This window comes from Felis catus, chromosome D2, assembly GCF_018350175.1.
Source record: "Felis catus isolate Fca126 chromosome D2, F.catus_Fca126_mat1.0, whole genome shotgun sequence".
Classification (NCBI taxonomy): Eukaryota; Metazoa; Chordata; class Mammalia; order Carnivora; family Felidae; genus Felis; species Felis catus.
Genome location: NC_058378.1, coordinates 63,240,629 through 63,264,644, shown reverse-complemented (window position 1 = coordinate 63,264,644; position 24,016 = coordinate 63,240,629). Strand labels below are relative to the sequence as shown.

Below are 24,016 nucleotides of genomic sequence, written 5' to 3'. Positions count from 1 at the left end.
TTTGGACTCTCACTCTCTTTCTCTCTCTTTCTTTCTCTCTCTCTCTCTCTCTCTCTCTCTCTCTCTCTCTCTCTCTCTCTCTCCCCCCCCCCCCCACTCATGTGCAGGCTCTATCAAAATAAATAAACTTAAAAAAAATCACTTTTCACCTATCTATCCAAGAAGTGCTATAAAAACTATGGCTGCTTAACCGGCAGATGACTTAGGAAGGGCAGGGGAGGGGAAACCAAAAAGTGGGCCTTCTGGGGAGATCACGTGAGTATAAAAAAACTAACAAGATAGAAAAACGTGAAAGTTTACAAAATATGAGAGAACTTTCTAATAGATAAACTTGCCCACAAAGGAAAGGAATGCTCAAGAGTTAGTAAACACAGAACCTCAAGCTCAGGCCTCACCATCTCCCAGGGCTGCTTTGGAGGAGGATGCAAGCATCACCCAAGTACCCAGCCTAACTGACCCTGACCCTCTAAGGATGTCCATGTTGTTGGTCTTCCCAACTCTCTGGGATACCTGTTTCCAGTCTCAGAGAGCTCATTTCAGAACTGACCACAAAAATAGGTGCCAAGTTAGGACTTGGGGACTAATTCAGCCTCTGTCTTCTGCAATCTTGCAAGGCATATCCTTTCATCTATATCTCTTTGGCGTCTAGCCCAGATGTCTTTACACTGTGTTTCCCAGGTCCTTCCTCAAACTGTAAATTGATACAAAAATATTTTTACTTGGGAGTGTGCTAGTCTAATCTCCCATGTGATCACTTATGTTTGCCAGATACAAAATTTTAAACACTGAATGTCAGGACTATAATCTTTGCTCATTTTCTCATTGGACCCCAACTAAGATCAGTGGGCCCTAACTAAAACCCCTTAGCAACTTTCAGATAGTAATGTACTCCCCATCTCTCTATCCATTATTGGCTCTGGGAAGAAAAATGTTCAATATGGGCCCCCGCCTATGGGACATAAGTGACTGAAATGGTCTCTTGGATGTATCTGGCTTCCCTAATTCCATTCAATATTGCATTCATTCACAGTTCTTCTGATTGGAGCCCATGGAAGCCAAGGAAATGACAGAAATGCAGCAAACTTAGCCGGAGATAAAATAAGGACTAATTTAAATTCAAGCATTTCTCATCCCTTTTCCTAACTACCCTTAGAACAGATGTTAAAATTCACAATAGGATTTGTAAAAGTGAGAAGCCAGCACAGAAAGCAGGATGACCATCATGAGAAACCATGTACCTTACTCTGGGATGATAATCACCCACAAGGTTGATTAGGAATAGAGAAAGCCCAGACTACTTCTGATTAACAAATAAAAAAACTTAATTTCCCAGATAAAAGTTTCTTATTCACTGGAAATGCTCCTCTAAAGTTACAGATCTCATCACCAGTAAGTAGGCACTGCATATTCATCCCATTTGTGGTAAATGTTTGGGGAAACAAAGTGGTTTATATATCAATTTAATATGAAAACCCAAGAGAGGTAGGGTGAAAGAACCCAAGACATGGAATATCTCTAAAAGGATAACGTGATTCCAAAATCAGGTGATACTTCTTTCAGAAAGACTTCTATGACTGTTCCAGCAACACTGAACTGTTTCCTCAGAAGCTCAAATGGTCCTATTATCTCTAGATAAGAGGTTCTCCACTGTCTCCATCAGAATCACAGAGGGCTTGTTAAATATAGATTGCCTTATTCTCTTACTTTCTTATTAGTATGTTTTGGGTGCCTCATTGCATTTCTTTCTTTCCTTTTTTAAATGTGTAGTTATTTATTTTTTTTATTTATTTTATTTTTTTTAACGTTTATTTATTTTTGAGACAGAGAGAGACAGAGCATGAACGGGGGAGGGTCAGAGAGAGGGAGACACAGAATCCGAAACAGGCTTCAGGCTCTGAGCTGTCAGCACAGAGCCCGATGTGGGGCTCGAACTCACGGACCGCGAGATCATGACCTGAGCCGAAGTCGGACGTCCAACCAACTGAGCCACCCAGGCGCCCCTGTAGTTATTTATTTTGAGACAGAGAGAGAGAGAGTAGATGCCACTTAGTGCAAGTGGGGGAGGGACTGAGAGAGAAGGAGAGAATCCTAGGCAGGCTCTAGTACTGTCAGCACAGAGTCCTCTGAGGGGCTCTGTCTCACCCACCACGAGACTGTGAGACCATGGGATCATGACCTGAGCCAAAATCAAGAGTGCTAATGACTGAGCCACTGGGGTGCCCCTGATTATTTGCATTTCTAAAAGCTCCACAGATGATTCTGATGCTGGTCCCAAGACTATCCTTTAAGAAACATAGCTCTAGACCCCTTATCTAGAATTTAATTTTCCTACCTTTGGTCAAGTTTGTGTTAACCAATTAGAAAGCTCCTTATGGTTTGGAATACTTCTTATGCTTCTTTTTCTTTTTTTTTTTTAAGATAATTTATTGTCAAGTTAGCTAACATAGTTTCTACAGTGTGCTCTTGGTTTCAGGGGTAGATTCATACGGTTCACCGCTTATATACAACACCCGATGCTCATCCCTATAAGTCCCCTCCTCAATTCCCATCACTCATTTCTCCTCTCCTTCACCCTCTCCCCATCAACCCGCAGTCTGTTCTCTGTATTTAAGAGTCTCTTATGGGTTTGTCTCCCTCTCTGTTTGAAACAATTTTTTCCCCTTCCCTTTTCCCATGGTCTTCTGTTAAGTTTAAGTTCCACATAGGAGTGAAAACATGTGGTATCTATCTTTCTCTGACTGACTTATTTCACTTAGCATAATACCCTCCAGTTCCATCCTCATTTTTGCAAATGGTAGGATTTCATTCTTTCTTATTGCTGAGCAGTACTCCATTGTGTACATAAACCACATCTTCTTTATACTTTTTGTATGCCATAAAGCCTTTCAATGGTAGGTGCTTGATAAAGAAACACTAATTGATTATTGAGGAACGAGGATTTCTAGAGTGTGGTTTCAATCTCAAGTCTTTGGCAAAAAAAAAAAAAAAAAAGGTAATTTCTAGCATGCACAAATCCTCTATCATCCGTATTCCCACTTCCTTGCAATTACCAAGGTAAACTATTTTGACCCTCTGCTGCAGAAATGTATTCCTAACCCCACTTCTTAACTTAGTGTATTTTCACCAACATATAAAAAACCTATCATGTGAGATAAAGATGTGAAAATCCTGAAAATTCCACTGAACAACAAATGTTCATTACCATCACCATCACTCCTATTGCTGGAACCCCCAGAGATACACATCCAAGTCCCTGCTCATCAAGAGCTTTTGACAGGTTTGGCTCAATATCCCCTTTTTAAGATACATACTAACCTCAAATTCAGGGCTTTGCCTTTTGTGTGTGTCTGTGTGTGTGTGACATTTTACACAGAGCCTTGGAGAAAGTAGATACCTCATACATAAATAGAAATGACTGGAAACAGGTAGCCTGCCCGTTAGTTCCCTCGAAGAAGTTGCTCCTGACCAAAGCAAAATTAATGAATTCTCTAAGCCATTCCTCACTATATGGATTTTCAGGAAAAATCAATTAAAATTTATTACTTCTGTTTTTCTTTTTACCTTGTCACCTGGATTTTTTCACAAGAGTTTTTGGCTTAAGATTCACCCTCTTCTTTGGCTCTATCAACCTAAAAGACTGTCTCTTCCTTTTTTTAAACTCCTCTGGTATCAAATGTCTAGATTACTAATGTGACTCTGGTCAGAGAGTGCCCTCATGTGCTCCTGTCCTGTTGCTTGATTTTTAACACGCAGATGGTTTAGTCGTGGTGACAAGAGTATGAGGCAAAGAAATAGAAAATATCTTTCCCTATTCCTGGTCTGCCACTAAATTAGCTAAATAACCTTGAGCAAATAACTTCATCTTTTAAACCAGCAGCTTCCTTATAGAAGATGACTTTAATCAGTGACACATATACTCAAAGGATGGAATGCAGAAACAGTCTAGGTGGAATGTGGCCCTTTTAAGATAATTTCCAAGAGTTTATTTTCTTTCAATCCTTATGCCTACCTCCAGGTGTACAAGCCATCTATCTCCTGGTGACCCCATACACAAAAGATTTATCTTTTAGAGTCATTCGTCTTTATCTCCACTGGCACTTCTTCCATAAAACAGATGCTCATTAAACAGTTCTGGGTTGATTAATGGATAGAATTAATCCATCAAAGTCATTCACTTCTTCAAAATTGGAGTAATAGCTTTATCTGCCCTTATTTCTGGGCCAAAGAACACAGTTGATCTGTGTGTCCTTCGGGGTTTAGAAAGACAAAAACAATCTTGAGAGAGAAATAGCAGCATCTTCTCTGTCCTTTGTTATCTTGGACTTCCACAAACAATTGATTTTCTGGGACCCTAACATACCTTCTCTTACCCACCATCCAGACTTGAGTGAGACTTCTGGGAAGGGGAGTGATTAATCTGAGGGACGGAAGTGGTTCTCAAAAATAAAAAGAAACTTCATTAGAATTCCATACACATAAAGGTTTAGCTACTCATTAATTAAATGATTTCAAAGGGGATCTGGTTATATAATTGCTATAATTTAGGTGGAAACAATGCCACACTAAATGTAATTAGAGAAGCAGGCTCTGTGAAGATGTTTTTCTCTTTACAGGAGAGCAATTCTGGGTCACCTGATTCTCCCCTGCATAGTTCTTTTTCCTGACCTCCAATTATACCAACCTTTATACACAGTTGTAAAAGCTGAGAGAAGATTCTAGGAGAGAGTGGTTGATCACAGTCCTTCAGAGAGGAAAAGGACAAGGATTCAATACTAGAAAGAAAGGCACTAGAAATGTGCAAAAGAAAGAACAAATGATGCTTGGGGTGGTCCGATTAAGACTTTACTGTGGACTAATTTTTGAAAGAACATCTGATTGAACTCAAGTAAGATGGTACAGTGTTGTCATCGACCTGCCCCAGAGCCTGCCCTTTCCCTTATCTTCCTCAGGGACTCTTACACCTGCATCTCGAGCTCTTCTAACCACTAATTCCCCCATTTATATCTGCCTAAGGAAAACTTGAAGAGAAGAAGGCCAAAGATGACTTGACAGGTCCTTCCTGACTCTCCTCTCTCTGTGGCTGACTTAGCCAAGTTCTCACTCATTAGGCTAGAAACCTGTGTGTCAGCAGAAACTCAGTCCTCGACTTCGTCCTCTCTCTTAATCTCCTGCCTGACACTCATTCCTTTTCATTGCACTTCTAAATAATCTCTCATATTCACCAACTCAATGGGAATCCCATTTCCATACCCTGATAACAACAATGGCTACCACTGATGGCTATATTTTACAGCATGCTTATCATTTTCCAGAGACTCTGCTAAATGCTTCACGGTTTTTAGAATCTGGAACCCCCCCACACATTCCCTGAGAATCATGGGTATAGTCATTTCATGTAAAGAAACTGAGGCACTAGGTTCATTTTCAAGATCAAGGTTGAACTAGGATTCAAGTTGGCATCCACGTGAAGCCAGCTCTTACTGGATGCTCATCCTCCTGCTGAAGAATGTAATCCAGGCTCTCGTACTTACTGCCTCCTCACTGGTTTCACTTGTTTATACCATATATCCATATTCATGAAACCAATTTTCCACCAGCTTCCAGATAGTTGTCTTTGAGCATGATTCCAAAGACACTACATGGCTGCTCAGAAACTAGTTACAGAATAAAATAGAGATCACATTCCTAGAACTAGCATTCTATCCCAAATCTGGACCTCATAATTCTTTTCCAAACTGTTCTTCCTTCTTCCCTCTGTTCCAACCAAACTAGTCTAGTTTATTTTCCACAAATGCCTACTCTACACAGATGCTTGCATACATGTGCATTATATAGATATGCTGATGGTAATTGCTGTGGAACACTTAGCAGAGTTCCTGGTGGTGCATGTGCATGTTCATACACACACACACACACACACACACACACACACACACACACACACACATTTTACTAATTCAACACCTTTTTTTGCCATGCTATTTGCTCCTTCATTCTCTGCCTGCCCCAATCCCATTCTAAGCCCCCACTGAAATGTCACCTCCTCTTAGAAACATTCCTTAGATATTGCAAGTGTAAGGGATCTCTCCCCTCTTCTAAGCTTTTGACGTCCTGTATGAGCAGATGCTGATCTTCTCCCCCAGAAACAGAGGCTTTTCCTCAGTTTCTCTAGCTTTCTGCTTCAGTGACACCATATTCTCCTTTCCTTACTGGTACTTCTGTAAGTGTACTTCTCACCTATCTCTTCTTCCCCTCATTTCTGACTGTGGTAACTTAAGTCTTCGTCTTCTTGGTTCTTACACTTGACCTTGGCAATCGTATTTATTTCTGCAATTTCAAACTCTTTGTAAAAAACTCCCAAGGTACCTACTCTTGTCCTTGAACTTTCATAAGCTCTAGTCATGACTATCAGGATAATACCTTTGAATTTGATTCAAAAGCCACCCTACAGTAGCCTCTATCTATCTTTGTAATATTATCTCCTGCTCTCCTCCATGTTACTTGCGCTCAAGCATAATTCTGTTCATTCCACCAAAAGCAGCATGATTTCCTAGCGCCTGATTTTCCTCTGCTTGGGGATGCTATTCCCCACATCTGATTTTATCCAATTCCCACTCATTCTGCAGGTCTCAAGTCAAACAGTAGAGGGGGTGATGGGAAATAATGCATTGGAGTGAAAGGAAAGGAGGGATAGTTTTTCAAATCTAAATATTTCATAGTGGCTGTTTAGATTTCTTCTTTAAAAAACAAAACTACCCCCAAATGACCCAGGCTTTTGTTTCCAAACATATGATGTATTTTCCTTTATTTTCTTTATCATAATTCTATTTTAATATTTTGATCTAATTATAACATTTAGAGAGAATATGACCTCAATTATATCAGCTCTTTGGAATTAGTCCATAATTTCCATGGGGCCCAGTGTATGGTCAATTTAAAAAAAATTAAATGTTTGCTTAAAAAAATATATATTCTCTATTTGTTGAGTAGAAGTTGTAGATAGGTCTTTTAAATAAAACTTACTAATAGTATTCACACCAAAATCATACTCCTTGATTTGACTCCTTGCTTGACTCCTTGTTCTATTAATTTCCATGTGAAAATTATTAAAATATTTCCTATGATACTGCAAATATTCCATATCTCCTTGAGTTTTTTGTACATTTTTGCATTATGTAATCATAACACTACAGATTTTGAGATTATTCTATCTTCTTGATAGATTATTCTATTAGGTTTAATTCAAATGCTAACTTTTCTATTATGTTTTCCTTGATATTTCCTCCTCTTCCACTCCTTTCCTTAACAAGAAAAAAAATATCTTTCCTCTGAATTTTTGTAGCATTTTTTCTGTACTTTGGGTATTACCCTTAGTACGTCCAGAAGGTATCAAAATTAATACACTATGTACATAAGTGTGTTATCCTCCTTGCTAGATTTTAAACTCTTAAAAGTTTGCAACTTATGACAAGCCATCCTTGTCATATATTTATTGTCTGAGAGCCAGCAGAATGAACTAGTTAAACACACAGGTGTTATTATCAGATAGGGCAAGATGTGAGTGCCAATCCCAGACCCAATGAAAGTCTTTAATTAGACTTCCGTTTTCTCATGTGCAAAATGAGGATAATAACAGTACCTAACTGAGTGCTGAGGTTTAAATGTGTCATATATTTATAGTGTTTTGTATAAACTAAGAAGTAAATAATTTTAAATTATTAATATTTTTTATGTAATAGCATCTAATTATGATAATTTGCTTTATGTCCTTTGTTGGATGACTGAGAACTTTGTGGGCAGATAGTGTACCTTATGCTTTTATATACCCATGATCTCTACAAGACTGCAAACAGTAGGCACTCTAGTAGAAGTCAGTCAAATAACAATAATAATCAGGAATATCAATATTTGTGATTATTTATTGAACCCTTACAGTTCATTAACCACTTTGTACGGATTATGTCATTTCATTTATTATTCTCATTTAACAGATAGGGAAACTAAGTCTCAAGTTAAATAACTCATCCAAAAAGAATTATAGAGCAAGTAGATGTGGCAGCCAGTCCAACTTAGGCAGTTGCTGCTAATATTATAACACAGTTTTCAGCACTGTGCTTTTAGCAAGGCCCATATCTCTTTTAAGTATTTCATGATTCATTAGCAATCATGGACTGCATAGTTTGTCACTGAGGTTTGGGCATGGGGGTCCCCTTAACAACAGCTCATTATAGGCTGCTTGCACAAAAGACAAAAACCCCATGAGATATATAAAACTGAAAGTCCAATTGGAGGAAGGAAGAAAAATCTGCAGAGAAGATATATCCAGAGAGCTTCAATTATGACCCAATTTGTCTCAAGTTCTAAAGCATCAACTATGTGGATGATTATGTACTTGAACCTGAACTATGACAATCTTTATTGGTTCTGCCTCTATTTGGGAGTCCTTTGGGCATGAAAAAGGACAAATAGAATTATAAAGTCTTAGTCACCCAAGGGTCATTAGGGACAAATCATTGACCCAACCCCTTCATATGCTGGCTAGGGAAAACAATGATGTAGTGGTTTGCTCAAGAACACAAAGAACTAGGACCCAAGACTCCTGGAACCCAGCTCTTCCTCCCACGTTCCTCCTCCCTCCTACTTTTCACAGGAAGCCTTTGCAGCATGCAGGCTGAGCCGTGATTTGCCAGGAGTGACAGTAGTGCATTACTGGAAGAATGAAGGGTACACCAGAGATCATATTCAGGGCTGTGGCAAACAAGGAAGTCTTCAGCCAAGACTTTCCTTCTACATTTTGCTGGCTTTTCCTTCAGGCTTCTGTGTCTAAAGGATGCTCCAGGTTTTCCAAACTCTAGCCTGCCAATCTGGAACTACAGATAAGTGCTCCAGGTTCTTTTAAGAAAGAGAATTTTTCTTTGATTTGTTAAGATATAGCATTCCTCTGTACACTCTACTGAATCAAATGAATCATCAGAATGACACAGACAATGATATGCCCTGGTTTCTGAGGAAGTGAGCCTGCTTTCCTCCAAAGGCAGCTTAGCTCTTCTCACTAAGTTAGGTGAAGGTCAGAGATCCCATAGGTGAAGGTCAGAGATCCCAGAGTGATGGAGTCTAAGTTCAGCTTCACAGGTAGCTGGCAACCGGGCTGGAGGGTAGACACAGACCTTCAATTTATAAATGAGGGAGAAGGACTATAGTTAGCAGGGAAAAAGAATTTTCCCACTGGTCCAGGTGTTACCTCCACATGGATATGCAGAAAAATGTTCCCTAAATAAAATATTCTGCAATAAGCTAGTTTGGCTACCGACAATTTCCCCTATTGACACACTGGATTTATTTCTTTAAGTAAACAGTTAAACCTGCTGTGGATTCCTGTGAGTCACACACCATCTTCGCTGCCAACCCCAACCAGGACTTAGAATTAGCCATTGCTAGGAAACCGCAAATCCCAACTCAATCCTTTTACTCAAGCTTGACTCCTTTCACTGGCTGGATGTCATTAATTTGAGAGCAAATTATTAGAAACCTGGAAAACAGTTCTGAAATGCCTGCAGATTTATGATGAAGTCATTTCACAAAAGGTCACAGGCAACCCTGCTATAATTAAATCTTTCATTAATTTTTAAAATACACAATAACTTACAAATGCATCATAAATTAACCAGATGACCTTGAAGAAATTATTTAGAGCACTGCTTCATCAGAAGCCACTATCTAGCAATTTCCTGAATTTTTATTTTATGAGTGGGGTTTGTCTATTTTCCATTCTTGTTTTTGATTGGGTTCCAGTAGCCTATTTATTTGAAATGATTTAGTATTAATTTACTCAGGGCATTAGTTAGCACTGAAAAGTGATGGTGGGTAGTTAAGACTCTCCCTTCCTTCAGGTCACAACCTCAAAAGTAGAGTGTGACCTACAAAATCACCAAAATATAATTAAATGCAGCTCCTTTCATTATCCAGGAGATACTTTTTTCTCATATGTATATTTTGATAAATTATTTCCCTTTTCTCATTATCAAAAATTAGAAAACTATAAAAAATGTATAGATGAGAAAATAAAGGACCCATTGGAGGTAACCACTCTTAATAATCTGTAATGTTCCTTTCAATTCATTCACAGTGTTGTTTTTTCTCAAACTAAGATACAAGTAATAATGAGAAACCACAGCCAGGGTCAGGATTGCTGAAAGTTAGAGGTATCCGGAGGTTTATAGCAATCTCTCCTCTCTTCTCCTCTCCTCTCCCTCCCTATCTCATGTGTGCCCACATCACCACTACCACCATTAAAAGCTCACAATCAGATTATACAACAGATTCCATAGCATTAGACCTGAAATAAACCTCATACAAAACTGTTCTTTCTTCTGTAGGGTGTGGAAGAGGCTTTAGAACATAAACTTCCTATCAGAAGAGCCTTTGACTACCTTGTATATGTCTTAGACCAGCTCCTGGAACTCTTAGAACAGTGCCTATCTTGTAGTGAGAATGCAATGCATCCTGTTGAATAAAGATCTAATAAGTTCTTGTAATAGAGGCTTGATACATGTGGTTCCCTGAGTCCTTTTCTAAATATCTAGTTCTCTGTGGAAGGCCCAGGCTCCCCAAGCCTTCTCCTGCTTCCTGCCCCATAAGCCTTCCTCTCTACTTCCACGGAGTAAGCTCCTGAGGACCTATTTCAAATCAAAGCGGAAAGAGCAGTGTTCTGAGAAGGCCAGCCATCAGCAGCCCGCAGTTGTTGGTCTCCAGAAATTTAGGCCACATCCTTGGCTACTGGTGTGTGTCCATGCCACCTGATTGTTTTCCCATTAGGGTGTAGATGGGCTTAGCACTAAAGGAGGTCAGCAGCTGCCTCAGAATTACACTGAGTGAAAGTGAGACAGGAACTAGACCTTAATAGAAATAGGCAGGGGATCAGCAGCAAGGGATCCTGCACACAGAGCCTGTATTAGCTGCATGATGCTCCGATCTGTGAGATGGCAGACAGAGGCAGGGATTAGCAGGCTTGAAAGTAAGTCCTGGAAGAGGCAGAGGGTAGAGGGGAAATTGAGAAAGAAACTGAAGGTTTAGCATTGGAACCGACAAGGCAAAGGGAAGAGAGCTGATTTTTTACAAGTATTTAAGACTCTTTCTGTGTCCAAACAACATTGATTCCTTTCTCAAATCTTAGTTTTGACATTTTAAAGTTTTTTTTTTAAATTTTTTCAACGTTTTTTATTTATTTTTGGGACAGAGAGAGACAGAGCATGAACGGGGGAGGGGCAGAGAGAGAGGGAGACACAGAATCGGAAACAGGCTCCAGGCTCTGAGCCATCAGCCCAGAGCCTGACGCGGGGCTCGAACCCACGGACCGCCTGATCGTGACCTGGCTGAAGTCGGACGCTCAACCGACTGCGCCACCCAGGCGCCCCCGACATTTTAAAGTTTTAACATTTGAAATTTTGAGTTTAAAATTTGGAATTTTAAAGTCTGTATCAGTGGGTTAGAAACCAGTCATCTGTGGACCTGTGAAAGATGAGTCAGGAGTTGGTGGATGAAGGGGGACCTAAGAGATGCAAACAAGGAGATGATGGATGTTCAAGACAAGAGGGACTACATGGGAATAGAAAGAGCTGGAAGAAAGGAGAAGGAGTGCCACCTGGTTTTCCCATGGCATTATATTTCTCAGCCTCCAACTTTGTGTCAAATTCTGAACCAAGAGATAAAAAGAATCCTAAAGAGAATAAAATTCAACCCCTACCCTTAAATATTTGCCAGTCAGTCCAATGGTATCATTCAATCCCTATGTGTCTGATGAGTACCAGTCGTGCACAAGCCTCCATGTGCACGGCTCTGGGAGATGATGAATAAGACAGTTGTAAACTCTATGACTCTGATGGACTAAAAAATCCCTCACACTCCCACCACCAAAATGACCAATACGTAAAACAATTAGAAAACCGTGCAAAAGTAAAGATGATGATAACAATACGCCATGACCCAGCAATTCCACTTGTAGGTCTGTAGCTCTGAGACTTCTATCTAGGCACTTGGAGGCATGCACAGAGATACAAGAATACTGTTTGAAATAGTGTAAAAAACTGTTTGAAATAAGCTAAAGGTCCACTGATAGGAGAATGGAGACATAAGCAGCACATATTCATATCATGACAGAATGCCATACAACATTAAAAGTGTCTGGACCAGATGGATATGCCCCAAGATAGATAATATTGAGTGACAGACTCATGTAGGAGAATGATAGCATTTAGATAAATTACGCACCTTAAAAACAAATAAAGCAATACTACATATATGTTTGTGGATAATTAAATATGTACTAAATGTGTCAACACGCACTGCAAGGATATATATCAAATTAATGGCAGTCACTGATCTGTGGAGGAAATAAAAAAAACAGGGTCTGAAAATGGGCAATAATGAGAAGACAAACTCTACTGGGATGCCCTGTACATTGATTAAAACAAATCTGAAGCCAGAGTCATAGTGTGTTAACATAATATTAATTCCAAGGGGTTGGTACACAGGTGCTTATGAGATTATTCTTTGCATTACTGCATTTTTGAAACTTTCAAGGAGAACTTCAAGAAACAACACAGGTATGAAATTGTGGATGTAGAATCTATATTGGAAATCACAAATGGAAACTCTTACAGGAGCCAGAACGGCAGCTTGAATGGACCATGAGTGAGCTGAAGAATTGGAGCAGACACATGTACATCAGGAGACAGGTGGGGCAGGAAATAGCATGTCCAGTCCAAAGGGCAGCTGTCATACAGCTCTAGAAAACTTCTGGACTACGAGCATTCAGGTTCAATGCTGCCAGATGTTTCCAACTTTGCAAATTTTGACTCCATTAAAAATAGTGCAGACTGGGGCGCCTGGGTGGCGCAGTCGGTTGAGCGTCCGACTTCAGCCAGGTCACGATCTCGCGGTCCGTGAGTTCGAGCCCCGCGTCGGGCTCTGGGCTGATGGCTCAGAGCCTGGAGCCTGTTTCCGATTCTGTGTCTCTGTCTCTCTCTGCCCCTCCCCCGTTCATGCTCTGTCTCTCTCTGTCCCAAAAATAAATAAACGTTGAAAAAAAAAATAGTGCAGACCACACTAAATACACCTGTGTGCCAAACCCTGCACCTTAAGAAAGGAAATTCAATGAAAGGGAACGAGTAAGAGCTGAAGGAGCTGAGGAGGGCTTCCTGAAAGAGATGAGCTGCCTATGTGGGTAGAATAAGAAATGAGGAAACTTCTAAGTCATTCCAAATGATTTGCCTATTCAATATTTCATAAAGGAGCGCAATAGAGAGAGAGTTTGTGGGAAGGGGAGGTTTGTAGAAACTGTGTCAAAGATTCACACTAGGTTTGTAACAAGCCACAGTAAATTAAGCTCCATGTGCCCTGTCCTTCAGAGTCAACCAACTACAACCTGTGGGATAAATCTGGCCTGCTATCTATTCTGGAAGGTCTACAAGCTAACAACAGTTTTTAAATGTTAGGGGAAGAAAAGCAAATGAATAATGGTATTTTATGAGATGTAACAATTGCATGAAATTCAAATTTCAGTGCCTATGAGTGAAGGTTTATTGGAATACACTGAGGCCCATTCATCTGCATATTGTGAACGGCTCTGGCTGCTTTCACACTAGATTGGGGATCAAGTAATTGCATCGAAGACCCTGTGGCCAGCAAAGTCTAAGATCATTAGGGAAAATCTTTGTGGACCCCTATCTGGTTGGCCAAAGTTCTTCCCTGCAAGTGACTCACATCTTGTTCATTAGACTAGAGAGATTACAAACATCTCTAACGTTCCTCTGTGGAGCTTATTTCCACTTAATTCTCACATCCATGTCAGGAAACCCAAACTCAGAGGGAGAGCAGATAAGGCTTCCAAGGTCACATGGATGCTAAGTGGAAACCTGAGCCCTGTCCCTGGAGTGTGGAGCTCTAAAACCCATGCTCTTGGCCATCACCCCATCACACACCGTCGTTTTTTGGTCAAAATAAATCTTTTCCTTCCAGGCTATTGCCAGCCTCCCGTACATCCCAGTATCACCTAAAACCCCCTACAATCGGCATACATTCTGCTTCTGTGTTCCTTGGCACAAGGAGGAGTGTGCTTCTGAAATGATGGACGTCTGTTGACAACCTGAAGAATGTGAGCCCGGCAGCCAGCCTTAGAGGCAGTGACTTCAGAGTTCCACTGGATTTACCGATTACTCGAATGACTTACTTTGGGCAAAGTAAAATCGGGTTCTTCCAGCAAATAGCAGAGAACTGAAAAACAGATCAATGGAAGCAGCACTGGTTCATTTCCAACGACTTTATCAGATGCAGTTACCAGAGGCTAAACAATGCATTTATGCTCAGGGTTGGGTCTCTGCATGGCACTAAGGCTATATTTAAGGGCATGTTCCCTGCTAAGCATGTGGTCACAGTCTCGTGAGTGGAAAGAAGGTCTTCATTTTTTTTAACCTCTGCAGTTTTGGGGTTTGTATAATTTTCTAGGTAAAATGTTCTTTCTCCCCCTTCACTATGGCTATTAGTTCCGCTAGTGGAACAATGGATCTGAGATTTATGCCAATTAGAATTGGATTTATACAAGGAGTCAGTGAGGCAATTGGCCCTAGACAATTTGCTGCAAGTATCTCTACCTCTCACTGTCCCCTCTGCAGGACAGGCATGGTCTACTGCTCCATGTTTGCTCATAATGCTCCCTGTCTCCTTCTTGTCTGCAGAGTCACAAAACCTTTTCCAGCTATTCTATCTTCAATCTCTTCTTTGATGTCTCATAGCAACTACAATTTGCCCCATACCTTCCAATGTAATCCTTCTCCAGTTCTAGCACATGTTCACCATATCTTTTCAAACAGGTTGTGTTTGAATGGGTCTTCTGTGACTTGGTGCCTGGAGGACAGTGGCCATCCATCAATACTTAGTGAATAGCTAGCATCCTGTCACTCTTGTTCCCACACACCACGGTCCTTTATTGAACAAACCTTGGAGACTTCTACTACCTTTCCTCAAATTTCAGCTCTTAGCCTGACATTTGAAATTCACAGTCCTTGCTCTCAATTTGCCTCCTACTGAACTTGTGAGGTGAGCAGTGAATTTCTCTGAGCCTCAGTGTCCTCATCTGCTGAGTGATGACAATCTGATCTACACAGCAGGGTTGTTGGGAGAAATCTATAAAATCCAATTTGAGAAAGTGCTCAGGTACCTGACAAAAAAGAAGGTGTTGAACAGACACAGACGGGTAAGAAGGTACTTCTTACGCCTGGCAAGAAGCATCCACTTTCTTCCAGGGAAGCAGGACTTTCCTTTTGGTTTATTTTTTTTTCCCCTGAGAGACTATCAGGTTCTTCCTTGCTCTTGTTAAAGATCAGCTAAATCACAGCCAATGGGCTCAAATATTTTATATCAAGAAAGAATTTCACATGTAGCTTTGAGAATGTAGGAAAGCAATGTTTCTCCATTTGATTCAACATCTGAGTCAAGCAAAAAAGAGTTCTCCTTAACGTGCTAATCTGGGGGCAAATACTACACCAAAGAGGCCCGAGTACTCCAGCAGCTGCAAGCAACTCATCCCATCAGGTAGAGAGCCACTGTCTGAGGTGGCAGTAGGCCCTCTGCTTGTCAATCATCCAGTCCCGTTCTCAGCCTTAAGTAATAAGAATGGTCACATTTCACAATGAATTAGGCTAGACTAGATGGTTCCTGTCAAGGTTACCAGGGAGATGCCGAAATAATAACATTTGAAAAGACGGTGGGAAAAAAGAGCAATGAAAGTAAGTAAACCCCATGCCTGCAAGCTGGGGACTGTCTCTCCCACACGAATTCCCTGTAGAGCTCATGTTCGAAGGTACCATGCTCCCCAAGCACTGGCCTTCGGGAGAAGTGGTAGCCGGGCAGACTCTTGTGAATGGTTGAGGAAATTCGGAATCACCCCCTTTTGGTTCTCGTTCTCCAGCTGCCTCTTGGTGGCCACACATCATTCCATCCCTTGTGTCATCATACTCCATACACACCTCTGCACACAGAATGCTGATTCCTACTCAACTCCCAGACCCTCATTACTTGCAACTAGTGGATTCTGATCATAGCACTTCAGAGTCCAGATAAGTCACTACAATCACAATAGTGGTGAGATTATTGGGGACCATAAAATGCATTTGTTAATTCATTCATTTATTCATTTAATCACTGACATATACACCATCATATCCTAAACACTGGTAAACATATAGCACTCAAAGAACAACATACACAAAGATCCTCCCTCACAGAACTTAAAGTCATATGTGTGTGTTTACACACACACACACAGGTGTCTGTGGATCAAGGGCAGATGAAGGTGGAGGAGGAAGCTACTGAAAAACAATGCCATTTTCATTAATATTTATTGTCCAAAGCATGGTGAAGGAAAACTACATAGGGCTAAGACAGCATGTGGCATGAGGGTCCTCAATGTGATCTGGTGGGCTAAAGAATGTGCCAGAAGAGCTGATACTTAAGCTGAGACCTGAAAGATATCCAGAAGTTTGGTTGTTCAAGTTCAGAAGGCAAGCACATTCCAGACAGATATACAAAAACCCAGGGGCAGGAAGGCACCAATGGATCAGAGAAAAGTAGTCAGTGTTGGGGACAGAAATGAGATCCCAGACGTGTGATCAAGTATAGACATTTATAGACTATTCAATGACTTAATCCTAAAGGCAATAGAGAGACTTCCATGGGCTTCGAGAAGAGGAATGGCATTACCATATTTTCAAATTCAAGAACATCACTCTGGATACAGGTCAAATTCTTAAACATAATTAAAGACCCTTCAAAATATCAATCCCTTGAGACCCAGCCATGTGCTCTTTTGTGGCACTTTGCTTTGTTTGGTTCTTTGTCTTGAAATCAGTCATTGTTTCAACAAATAATTACTGACCTTCTACAATGTGGCAATTCCTCTTTCAGGAGGAGTACTGAGGTTACAGTACTCAATAAAACTGAAAAAAATCTGTGCTTTCCTTGAGCTTATATTCCATTACTTATTAATTGGTTCTCCACTGGTGAACTGCTATGAAATTTCAAGACCAACTCAATCATCACTTTTTTTTTGTATGTGTGAAGTTTTCACTTCCTTTTACTCATATCCTGGTTATACAACCAGGGTTCTTTGATGATTGGTATATCTCCTTCCCCAAACACATTGGTGTGAGTGTTCTTTGAAGGTAAAAAGAATTGTATTTACCTCTTTAATACCCTCTAAGAGAGTCTGAAACATATTAGAAGCTCATTACACAATTTTCAATTATAAGCTGTGTATTATTCAGAGCTCTCCAGAGAAACAGAACCAATAAGTTATACATATACAGTTGACCCTTACCCTTGAATAATGCAGGGGGGGTTAGGGGCATCAAACCTCTGCAGAGTTAGAAATCTGTGTATTACTTTTGGCTCCCCCCAAAAACTTAATTTTTAATAGCCAAATGTTGACTGGAAGTCTTACTGATAACATAGTCACTTAGTACATATTGTGTATGTTATATGTATCACATAATGTATTCTTACAATAAAGTCAGCTAGAGAAAAGAAAATCACAAGGAAGAGAAAAAATACATTTATAGTACTGTACTGTATTCATTGAAAAAAAAATCCACATATATGTAGACCAGTGCAGTTCAAACCTATTGTTCAAGGGTCAGCTGTATATGTGTGTATATACATACATACAGAGAGAGAGACAGAGAGACAGAGAGACAGAGAGACAGAGAGAGAGAGAGAGAGAGAGAGAGAGAGAGAGAAAGAGAGAAAGAGATTTACTTACTATAAGGAACTGGCTTACACAATTATGGAGGTTGACAAGTCCCAAGATCTGTAGGGTGAGTCAGCAAGCTGGAAACCCAAGAGAGCTGATAGAGTAGTTCAGGCTCAAAACCCAAGTGGATTTTTTAGTTGAAGTTCAAGGACAGAAAAAGCCATGTCCCTCAGTTCAAAGGCAGCCAGCCACTCAAGAGGAATTCTCTCTTGCTCAGGGAAAACTCAGCCTTTTTGTTCCATTCAGACTTTTAACTGACCGGATAAGCCCCACAAACATTAGGGAGGGCAGTCTGCTTTATGATTGAAATATTAATCTTACCCAAACACATCCTCACAGAAATATGTGCAACCAAATATCTAGGCACCCAGAGGCCCCAGTCAAGCTGACACAAAATTAACCACTGTATCCTGATAAATATTTACATCCTCTAAATGAAGGTAGCAAGATAAAGTGATATAACCTCAGTGAGAATGAGCTAGCCTTTCTTTCTCCCTGACCAAAGCTGAGCTACAGAGTTAGGGTTAAGCACGAGGAGAAAAATCCAGAATTCAAACAGCCTACATCATTAGTAAGTTTTTGGTTAAATGACAAGAGGAAGCATGTTTATCCCCAAATGGACTCCCTGCCCTCACAGTGCTTAGGGAGTATATCAATTTTTTTGAGCTCCTGCTTCCCTCCATGTCCTTGTCATTCCATGAGGGGAAAGCACTGGTTAGCCAATTGGGCCACCTGGGTTTAAAGTCCTTTTCAAATCTGAGGGAGAGACAAAAATTGCCTCTTGGCAATCCTTCCAGGGCTCACACTTGTGGCTGTCTGAAGAACCCTGACAAAAACTCGATTATTTTCATACTAGAGAAACTCTGAATTTGATGAAAAGTTAAAAACAGGAAGCCTGAATTGTTCATACTTGGTTGGACAACTGCTTCCAAACGCATCTTAATTTCATGAAAATACCTGTCTGTCCCAAATCCCATGTAAGGGAATGATGCCCTCCCCTAGTTCCTGCTACTTACTAGCATTTAAAGTATCTTGATAAAGAAGGTAGAAGGGGCAGAAGCTGTGACCACTCTTGCGGAGTCTTGGTGGGGAGGAAAGAAAAATAGGAGTGCTATCTCGTCTTCGGTAAATGGTTTGGCCCTGAGGTCAATCTCCTTCGTATCCATGTGATGAGCTAAGCTCTATCTGAAGCTGAGAAAAAAATTATTACCATGTAAGATTAGATGAACACAGAATTTAAAATGTAGCCTTAAACTTGCTGGGGAATGCCAGGTCATGTAGAGACTGGTGTATATATGATATCGTTCAAAGCAATGCCCACGATAAGCATGCAATGCATTCAAAGAGGGCTCATACAAGAAAATGCAGGATCAATCACATTATGGGATGAGAGGAAAACAAAATAAAAAGGGGACTGGTATCTATCTTTGGTACAAAAGCAGGAAACACCTGACTTTAGGACCATGTATACCTTCACTGCCCAAGTTCTAGGACTATGTCAGGTTTGACTATGAAATGCAGCCATATCTGGCTTGATAAATTCAAGCAGAATCTACAACCTTCTTGAATGCACACTTGCCTTATGGAATTTAGAATTCAATACTTTAAATCCTTGATGGACATGTAAAGTCCCAGAAAAGAGGAAGGTTTTCTTTCTATAGCTAGTGATTAAGTGAAGGATAGGAAATAATTTGGAAAAGTTAGTTCATGTCAAAGATCTTCATGAAAAAAAGATGATGGTATTCCCAGTATCCCATATGCTTCCCAGAATTCACAAGAAAACATTTTAATCTCTTGGCAGAGTATTCTGGGTAAAATGACAGAGTCATTTGTATGTCACATTTATTTAATGTACAATCAGGTAAACTTTATGAAGACAGGAATTTCTCTGATTTGTTCATCTAGAACAGTATCTACCACATAGGCACCAACGATGTTTTTTTTTTTTTTTAATGTTTATTTATTTTTGAGACAGAGAGAGACAGAGCATGAACGGGGGAGGGGCAGAGAGAGAGGGAGACACAGAATTGGAAACAGGCTCCAGGCTCCGAGCCATCAGCCCAGAGCCCGACGCGGGGCTCGAACTCACGGACCGCGAGATCGCAACCTGGCTGAAGTCGGACGCTTAACCGACTGCGCCACCCAGGCGCCCCCACCAACGATGTTTTTAACTTCTATTACTATTATTTTTTTTTTTTACAGTGTAACTACAAAGGTCATACCAGGCCCCCAGATCCTTGAGATTTCTCTCTACTTGTATCTGTTACCTATCTCTCTATATATACATACATGTATAGGTAAATGTGTATGTGTATGCATCTGTATTTATATACACTTGCATATACATATTTATGATAGATGTATATATATAGATTTACTAAATCATTTGCATCTTAGAAATACAACTTATATTATGATGCTTCCTTTGAACATCCAGAACTTATACTTCCACCATACATTATTGCTGCATATGCAACAAATGGTGAAGCTTTAGACTCTAAGCATCAATAATATACTGTATCTTAAATACTGTGTGTGCTTGTACAGCTACACTTGAATACAGAATTGTTAACTTTTAATAAAGTGATTTCTCAGCTTAGCAACAGAGTCTGTTTGTTTAGAAACTTTCATTAGAAATTTGGACAGTGAGACAGTTCTGTTTAGGGTGTATTTTAAGAAAATGGGAAGAAATTCCTGGACAAAACTCAGATTACAACCTTACATCCTGAGCAACAAACTCTGCAGGAAATCCTTGCTCATCTTTTATGACAGAACTGTCCAGAGAAGTCTTACCATAGCACAGGTTCGCATCTACAGACATCAGTTAGTAACATAACATACCCCATGGAGAATCAGAGCAGCTCTTCATAGGGTTTGACATCGTATCTTTCAGTTTTCAACCACAGAGCCCCAGGATCCAACCCAGCACCTAAGACATAGCAGAAGCTCCAAAATGAGCACTGAGTCTTTAAAAGACACAGTTCACCGCCCTTGGAGTTAAGAGATAATATTTTCCTGGCAATTTGGGAAATTTGGAGAGAATTAAAGAGAATTTAAAATCACTCTTTGTTGCACTTGTCCAAAACATTTTAAAGGTATTCTTGTGGAACCATTCAGATTTTCTATTATACACCTTTTTTTTCCCCCAGTAATGAGGATACTGGAAATCCTAGACTGTTTCTGTATACAAGTCCTGTAGACATGACACCCTTACAGGGCTTCTGCTAAATTTGCTAAAAAGGCAAAGAGTTTTAGGATTTCAACATTTTTAAAAGAAGCAGGAGTGATTCAGTCTTAAAATGAAGAAATGAAGATATAGTGTGGTTAGCTACCAGACAGGTAATCCACAGCCACAGGATTCTACAGAATTCTAACTTGGGTGCCCTAAACCTGGGATCAGGTTTTGTCCATTTATTATATTTGTTTGTTTTCCCCCACTTATGCACCATTTCTTCTGTCATTTTTTGTCAGTTTTTTTCTGTCACTCTGAAAGCCCAGTGTGCGTGTGCATGCTGGTCAACACTTTGGGTGTGAGAATGGAAGTAGAGGGGTGGAACATGGCAGAGGAGTCAAGTTGGTGGCCAGTTTATGACCTCTGATCACAACCGCATAGCTGTAGTTAAGAACGATTTTTTAAATGATACCCTGGGAAAAAGACATGGAACTAGCCATTTGCTCCTGTATCTGCCTTCCCTTCAAAGCCGGTTAAGGAATACTGGAAGAGACTGATTCAAACCATAAAGACATTTGTAACGCAAAGTTTCAAAGAACAGCAGTGTTCCCTAGAGGAGGAAGACCAGACTCTTCTCCCAAACCAGCAGAGAAGCATTCTGGGAGCCCTTCTATGCCAACTCCACGACACGGCAGATTCCCCCTAATCTTACCCAGAAGACTCCCTCAATTCCATTCAGTGATAATTAAGGCATAGAGTGTTCTAGTCACTTGAAAGTGAAGGAGGCGAGGGTGGTATTGGCTGGTAGAAGGTTACCGTAACTATCTTCCCATATCCCTCACGTACACACATGCACACAAACGCACATAGGTGATCAACTTTTTAGGAATTAAAATTATATAGAGTTTTAAAAAATCGTAGCAACTTACTATTTTCTTTAACATTCAGAAAATATTTCAGGAATTGTTAAAGCCTTAAGATGATCTATTCTCAATGTAAAGGGATATACAAAAACGTTCACAGCAAATTAACTTGAAGTAGAACAACAACTCCGTGGTGTGTGTGTGTGCGTGCGCGTGCGTGTGCATGTGCGCACGTGTGCACGCGTGCCACAGGCTCCAGGAGTACTTGAAATATTCTCTTATTTCAGTATGTGGGCTATTTTGTTTGCTCTGTCCCTGTGCCTCGCCCCCTACTGGACAGTTTTGGAAAGAAAACATGTCTAAAGACTGAAGTTTTCCATTTGCTTGGATTTTGGACACATGGAAATTTACAATATCTTAAATTCTGTTAGAAATCTTAACTGCTCAATTAGAAGCCTAACTTCTCAGACGCTGTCAGTAGCCTTCCCAATCAGTTGGTATAAGGTTGCATATTTCCATTTTACAGATGAGGAAACTATGGACCAGATTGAAATGCTTTGGTGTTGGATTCCCTGGGAAAACCCATGGCCTCAGTGGAAACAGAACCCAGTTCTTGAACTCCTTTCGGCTACAGCAAAACAAGTACTCACGTCATGATTTGGGTCTCCACTCCCGCCTCCACCAGAGCCCCGTCAACAAAGAGAGGAACCGAAGTGAAACCATACTTGTCCCAGGAGTGGCCCTCGTCAAAACTCACCCTGGGTTGGAAACAAGTACATGGAAGAGACAGCTGAAAATAAAACCATACTCTTTTGCAACAATTTTTCAGGTTATTAAATTCTCCTCTGTATCTCACTTTCTGGCAGTTTGAATTATCAATAGGCATTAATCTTCAGCATCTCCCTATATTATTATGAGATTTGATCAAAACTGTAATTCCTGTCCCAGGCAGAGATAGCACCAGACTGCAGAAATATTTCAACATATTAGAATCAAAACACACACACACACACACACACACACACACACACACACACACACCGACACCACCAACCAACCCAAGCAGGAGGACTTAGTGGATGGAGTGTAACGTTTCAAGTACTCAGAATAGAACTGAGGTTCAATTTACAGCACAATCAATTCAGTCCCTGGAGTTTCTGACACAGATAAATTGAGTAGTGCGGGGTGTAGCCTATGGGAGGGGAGGTGTGTGTCTTTCAGATCAAACCTTAAGAAAAGCAATTTCCTATTTGTTCAGAATGAACGTTAGGATCATTTTCCCTCCCCAGTGCCACTTTAAGGAGCTGTTAGAGATGAGTGCTGAGTGTCAAAGACATTCTAGACAATACTATCCCATCTTTTGTCCAGTGCTAAGAGAAAGGTCTGGCCCTTTGTGGACACAGCACCTGAAACTCTTTAAAGAGAAGGTTACTAGTGGAGGAGACTGGGGCAATTCTGCGTGCTTGCTTCTTTTCCTTTCTTGATATTGTCAAGTACCTGACCCTCCTTCTTCCCCAAAGCAGCTTTATTTGCTTTATTCCCTGTGCTCCCTCCTCCTGGCCATATTAATTCTTAATTCTTCCCTGACTCCATAACTCAGGATTCTCTGAGTTCAACTATAGGAACTCTTCAGGCTTTTCCTCTCATAGTGCTGAGTGATAACTTCTTAATGGATCTTAAATCCACCAGTTCAAAACGATAATCTTCAGAGTTCAGGGGTCATGTATGTCTTGTTAATTGAATGCTTTCCTAACACCACCCACACATCTTTATTATAAGATTTCTTACATGATATTACATATACATTTAGATAAATACGTGTCTGATTTTTCCACTGAACTGTGAGCTTTTTGAGGTCAAAGTCCATATTATTCATTTTTGCATTCTTAGCACCTAGCAGAAAAACAGGCACCTAGTTGGCACTATATAAATGTTAAATGAATAAATTAATGAAAGAAATAAAGAATGATTAATGGCACTCTTCCAATCCATCCACTTTTTTCAAGCATGATTTATCTTGGCATTCATGTACTGGCTGCAGGAATCTCTCCATTACTGGTCAACCTACTCAGCCTGTTCTCTACATATCTACTTCTTTGTCTCTCTCAGACTCTCTGTCTCTGTCTCTTTCTCTTTGTCTTGTCCTTTCTTAACCAATTTCTGAATTTATGATACACC

At 40.3% G+C, this 24,016-nt stretch overlaps 1 protein-coding gene across 2 annotated transcripts in view; it reads right to left on the bottom strand.

Moving 5' to 3' along the window:
• SORCS3 (sortilin related VPS10 domain containing receptor 3) overlaps positions 1-24,016 on the bottom strand; it is a 597,794-nt gene that overhangs the window by 52,891 nt on the left and 520,887 nt on the right. For both annotated transcript variants that reach the window (XM_023240898.2, XR_006587279.1), the window contains exon 14: positions 22,489-22,596. In XM_023240898.2, the coding sequence (XP_023096666.1) occupies positions 22,489-22,596 (108 nt within the window). The remainder of the gene's footprint in view (positions 1-22,488; positions 22,597-24,016) is intronic.